This window comes from Triticum dicoccoides, chromosome 2A (assembly GCF_002162155.2).
Source record: "Triticum dicoccoides isolate Atlit2015 ecotype Zavitan chromosome 2A, WEW_v2.0, whole genome shotgun sequence".
In the NCBI taxonomy this organism is placed as follows: Eukaryota; Viridiplantae; Streptophyta; class Magnoliopsida; order Poales; family Poaceae; genus Triticum; species Triticum dicoccoides.
Window position 1 is genome coordinate 554,621,342 of NC_041382.1, and position 5,512 is coordinate 554,626,853.

The window sequence follows — 5,512 nt, forward strand, 5'->3', positions numbered from 1 at the left end:
ACATATCCATCTTATTGGGTACGTGACCATAATCTATCTATTTCACACACACACGCTAGTACATAACAATATGGATTATGTGTATTATATTTGCCACCACAACTGAGGAAATTAATTTCATGTAAATCAGCCAGCCTGAGTTTGGAAATGGTCATGAGAAGAACAATGAAGATACTATTGTCACCTGAGCCGATTACATAATGGGGTAAAAAACCTGACTGGACGAAACATATAATTTTGTAATGTTGGAAATCAGAAACATTGTGTCAATTTATAAAAGCCACAGATAACATATTTGCTGATTCATTCGACAACATGAGAGCTCAAACTAAGTTGAAGTGGCTTCCTTTAAAAAAATCCAGTATTGATCATGAATTGTTCAGCAAAAATGAGAGTGCATGAATATAGGCTACTACAGTAATTCTCGTAAGTGAGAAAATACATCGCTTGCAAGAACGTGCTTACCTAATTTGATCTCAGCTATTTTCATATGAGCTTACAAATTTTACATACTGTGTTAGATACGTCTTTCTGTTCTCAGGTTTTAACTGAAAAAACATGATACTATGCAATTTGTCCTCACCACGCCGGTGGGTCAACGGTATGGTTATGGCTCACCCTTGGCGTGCTTCGGCGATGACCACCTTTGGGGTGCATTAAGGTGAAGGCCGTGTTGTCCGATGCCATGCTGTCACATGATCATGTAACTGTAATAAGAACTCCAATCAGAATAGGTACACAGGGGCGGCGACCAGCTCTTCATCTCCAATCTCCATGGTTCGTCTTCTCAAAAAATTTAGCGGCCGCTGTGTGTCAATTTTTCCGATGAACTAAAAAGAGGAAAATGTACTGGACGGGAAAATGGAAGACAAAAGGAGAGAAGTAATTATTATTCAAATTTTAGTGTCATTTTGAGAAAATGACCGGACAATAGCATGATTTTGAAAAGTATTTGTGTGCATTTTAGTGTGCATGAACTACTTTCGTTTTCCATTGGAATTTTTTTATGCTTCAGAGCCGCCCCACCTTATTTATTTTTCGTCCTCCGCCATCCAATGCATATTATCAAAGTCATCCCAGCTGTCTCTTCCACAACTCAAAAGAATTACAAAGATTTTCATACAAAGTTTTCAACCTTATCAAATTCTGAACCAGCAACAGATTGACACTTACCTACTATTTTTTATATTATGAAAACACGAAGATAGTCTTGCCCACACACATTTGGGATTTTATCGGTGGATGCAATCAATGTATAAGTCTTCTATTTCTTGGATCAGGCCCAGTCTACATTAATATGAATAAATGCAGCTCTAATCTTTTTTCTTCTAAATAATATGATCAAAGAGTATGGTTATAGTTTACTTATTTTAGGGATAGTGGTTATAGTATACAGAGACGCAGCAAAAAGGAGCTGCCGACAGCCCAACAAACAGAGAGGGAGATACTCACCCAACATGGGTATGAGCTCCAGATCAGCCACAATTAGGGAGGCAAATTATTAGTATAAGCTTCAGATAAGCACATGCAACTCTCACTTCATATAACAATACTACAGAATAAACAAGCAAAAACGAGGTCAATTACTAATATGTAATTTTCCCTAAATTCTCAAGCAGGCATTTTCACCTAAAGCCAAACTGATGAAGATTTACTTAAGTAAATTAGAGAAATGTGAAAGTATCTTACAAGAATTACCTATGGTTGACACCTGCAACTGCTCATCGGATGCCAGCAGCAGGTAAAAACATTTAACTTCTTTTGGCTTCTTTGCTTGCTTTGGTGTATCATTGTATATCAAAGTCCCTAGGACTAAATTTCCTAGATGAAATCTGTACACGGACATAAGCAAAAATCACAAGTAAGTGCAAAGAGAGAGAACAGAGAGGACAGTACAATTAGCAGCACAAAATTTGTTGCTCCGAGTGTGTCAGAAGCCAAAAACTGATGAAATGGCTTCCTAGAGTAGGGTGAAAACTTATGGAGTATGTTGCCGCTCTATTATAAAGATGATGGCATTAGCTACATGAAACTTTTAACTCCAGCATTAGAACAGGATAAACAACTCTAAACTCTATAAGTTCATACGCTGTATAATTAGTCAATAAAATGACCAAATCCATATAGTATTGTCCATCCATACATGTTCCCAAGTTTTACCTAGATAACGAACATCTTATAAGAACAACTACTCATAATGTAAACAAAAGAGCCACAGGCCTGATTGGAGCTTTAGTTTAACATGAAGCAGTTGCTTACAGTCCAGAACATAGTTGCAAAATTGCACCAAGAACAGGATATGACACTTGCATTGTGGTGTTTTTTCACTGTATATCTGACACACACACACACACACACACACACACACTATATGCATTCTGCAGATAGGTGACTTACCAAGAGGTAGGTCACGAAATTACCTAGAGCTGCGAGGAAATGGAAATCAAATGAGGAGGGAGAAGAAAAAAAAAGGATTTTTACCTTCTTCCAGCTGGTGGTGGTCTTGGTTCTTCAAGATTTCTTTTTCCGCAGTTGAGGTGCAGCTGCCGGCGGTATGATAATTAAACTGTTGCTATTTCACTCTCACGAATTAAACTCACTTGTATGTCATCTCACTTATGCCAAATCATAAATCTTGGTATTGAATATCCTCCTGCATACAAAATCAAATGAAGTTAGACAAGAAAACTACTGTTATTTCATGGAAATAATAAGAGGCGAATTACACAGCAAGCAGTTTAATCCTGAGAGTGAACACAATATTGCAGTCTCATATGCTCACCAGATTGGTAAAACTTTACAAATCGCATTAGATAAGTACCATGGTAATTTACCTGACAGAGAAATAGGTCAAGTAAATGCAGGATCTAACTGAACCATCAGCTCTCACCGGCTTATTAACCGCAAACTTTACAAAATCCAATTTTTTTTTTAAATATGATGCCCACGAACAATAATGGATCAAATGGTTGTATCTGATTCCGAACAAACTGAGGCCCCTGCCCAAACAACAAAAAAAGAGTTTCCTGATTCATTAATTTGATGCACCAAGTATAATCCAAATAGGAACATGTAGCACTAAAATTGATGAATAATTGAAGATTTAAAACACAAAGAAAATATGAATACCCAGAAGTGAACTGATACTTATCTATTTGGGAGAATTTTACTATATTGATACTGAAACTTCAAGCAGTTTAATCCTGAGAGTGAACACAATATTGCAGTCTCATATGCTCACCAGATTGGTAAAACTTTACAAATCGCATTAGATAAGTACCATGGTAATTTACCTGACAGAGAAATAGGTCAAGTAAATGCAGGATCTAACTGAACCATCAGCTCTCACCGGCTTATTAACCGCAAACTTTACAAAATCCAAAAAATATTTTTTTTTAAATATGATGCCCACGAACAATAATGGATCAAATGGTTGTATCTGATTCCGAACAAACTGAGGCCCCTGCCCAAACAACAAAAAAAGAGTTTCCTGATTCATTAATTTGATGCACCAAGTATAATCCAAATAGGAATATGTAGCACTAAAATTGATGAATAATTGAAGATTTAAAACACAAAGAAAATATGAATACCCAAAAGTGAACTGATACTTATCTATTTGGGAGAATTTTACTATATTGATACTGAAACTTTGAGTTTCAGCCATCTGAGTGTTAGTCTAGACAAAGAGCATGTAATTGATACAAAGGCATTCTTTTAATGCAAGGTGGAAAACTGGGACTAAAAATGATCCCTTAAATATCGATCTAGCCAGACCTAACAAGGAACCGAGTGCTTACTCAGAGGACCAAACTTTCGATATATTGACAATATATAGACATAAAACTAACTATAAAAAATTAACCAGTGATACACGCAAGATAAAATTGGCGGCCAATTGCATTTTTATTTCAACAAGCACTTGGTATGTACATGGACCAGATGACTGAAAAAGGGTTTGCTGAAGCTCGTGAAAATGCACACTTGACGGGCCATTGGAAATATGAAAACTACCAAGTAGAATCGCATTTGAAAATAATTTTCACATGCACAGATTACTGGGAAAGAATGTCACTTCGCAGGGATGAAGACACGATAATCTGCATGTTTCGAAATTAAACAAAACAGCACCAGTGTTTATACCTAGAAATAAGATGAGAAAGTAATATCTTAATGATCAAAAACAACTGATAGATATACATGTTCTCTCCTAGCAGGTATATACATGTAATGGTCAAATCTGCCATTGTTCAGATATAACAGATCTGCAGCTATATATACATGTTCTCTGAAAGCATCTATACATGTAATGGTCAAGTAAATAAGATACGGAGGGTAAATATTAAGCGTAACCTTTTAGACATCTTTGAGTTGCTCACCATTAGCAAGGAAAGTGGAAGGTCCTTTTTGCTTGGAGTTTGGCGAGTAGCAGCGGAGGAGCTTCTTCTGTTGCATTTCGCCCGTCCTATAAGATAATCTACCTGCAAAGGACATAACCCTTGTAGATAATCCCCATGTACAGTCCCATAGAAGGAAGAAATTCAGCAGAATATAAGTGAAAGCAGTTTGATGCAGACAGGAACTTCATGTTGCTTTTTCTTCCGTCTGCAACAAAAATATATTAACAGAATCAAAACAAATTTAATGCACACACGTGAAGACGCATGTCTATATTTTCTACTCTTGTTCTTTACAATCAGATAGCCATAAGTCCAGGGCAATGGAAAATGTAGACCTGAAGATATTTTCTACTCGGCAGAATATATTTTCTACTCTTGTTCTTTAGAATCAGACTGAACTCTGTATGCTACTTACTCATAAGTCCAGGGCAATGGAAAATGTAGACCTGATGTGTTGCAGAAATGCACATCGTCGTGCAGTTTTGTTTCCGCCATGTCCTATCTCTGAAGAAGAAAAGCTTGAGTTCTCACAGTGCAGTAAGCAAATCAGGAGGGTTCGGGATGAAGAAAACTCACCCCTTTGCGGTCGGTCGGATGGGGCGGAGCTCGCGTTTGGTGAAGACGTGATCCCCAGCGGCGGCGGCGAGGAGGAGGCGGAGATGGCCGGTTCCGGAGGGCCGGACGGGATCTGCAGCTCGCTCCACCCAGGGAGGAAGGATACCTTCCTGAATCCATCCATCCATGCTTGAAGCTTAGACGACCGGCCGTGGGTGGATCTGCAGCCATGGTGGCTGGGGGTGAAGACCGCGGCCGCCATCGCTTGCGAACGGAGGTGGAGAAGGAGGCATCGGCGGAGGCGGAGGTGGAGATGGTGGGGGCGGCGGTGCGCCAGGAGGAGGCGGAGGCGACCTCGCGCGGGAAGTAGGTCGGGGCGGAGGCTCGCTGGGTTCGAGGGAGGGGCCAGGTGGGGGTCCGAACCGCCGGGGCACCTAGTGGAGGTGTTCGGCTGCTGCAGCGGTTGGGGCGGCGGCCGAGTCGCGGGAACCGGCCATGAGGCAGGATCCGGTGCGCCTCCGGCAAATCTGGGTGGGGGGAGACCGGCGATGGGACCA

General features: G+C 40.0%; 1 protein-coding gene across 15 annotated transcripts; it reads right to left on the bottom strand.

Moving 5' to 3' along the window:
- Window positions 1-323: 323 nt before the first annotated feature.
- LOC119355333 lies at window positions 324-5,502 on the bottom strand. Of its 15 annotated transcripts, none has more exons than XM_037622124.1 (10): window positions 4,977-5,502; window positions 4,847-4,904; window positions 4,578-4,605; window positions 4,380-4,481; window positions 3,294-3,463; window positions 2,835-2,999; window positions 2,482-2,653; window positions 1,699-1,832; window positions 1,453-1,552; window positions 324-688 (listed from the first exon to the last, which is right to left on the bottom strand). In XM_037622124.1, exons 1-7 carry the CDS (start codon window positions 5,215-5,217, stop codon window positions 2,617-2,619), a joined length of 801 nt encoding a protein of 266 aa, XP_037478021.1. In that variant the 5' UTR covers window positions 5,218-5,502; the 3' UTR covers window positions 324-688; window positions 1,453-1,552; window positions 1,699-1,832; window positions 2,482-2,616. The 15 variants fall into 15 exon arrangements, 8 of the variants coding, with proteins under 8 accessions (XP_037478021.1, XP_037478020.1, XP_037478017.1 ...); XM_037622123.1 differs by having other exon boundaries at window positions 324-707; XM_037622120.1 differs by having other exon boundaries at window positions 324-783.
- Between the last annotated feature and the right edge of the window lie 10 nt (window positions 5,503-5,512).

What these genes read in the sequence shown, in the direction of transcription:
- LOC119355333 (XM_037622126.1), bottom strand. Translation starts at nt 5,217, where the DNA reads ATGGCGGCCGCGGTCTTCACCCCCAGCCACCATGGCTGCAGATCCACC. An exon ending in GCATTTCTGCAACACATCAG is followed by an intron (nt 4,606 to 4,846) that starts GTCTACATTTTC and finishes TTTTTGTTGCAG; the next exon opens with ACGGAAGAAAAAGCAACATG. An exon ending in TTGACCTATTTCTCTGTCAG is followed by an intron (nt 2,654 to 2,834) that starts GTAAATTACCAT and finishes TTTTGTATGCAG; the next exon opens with GAGGATATTCAATACCAAGA.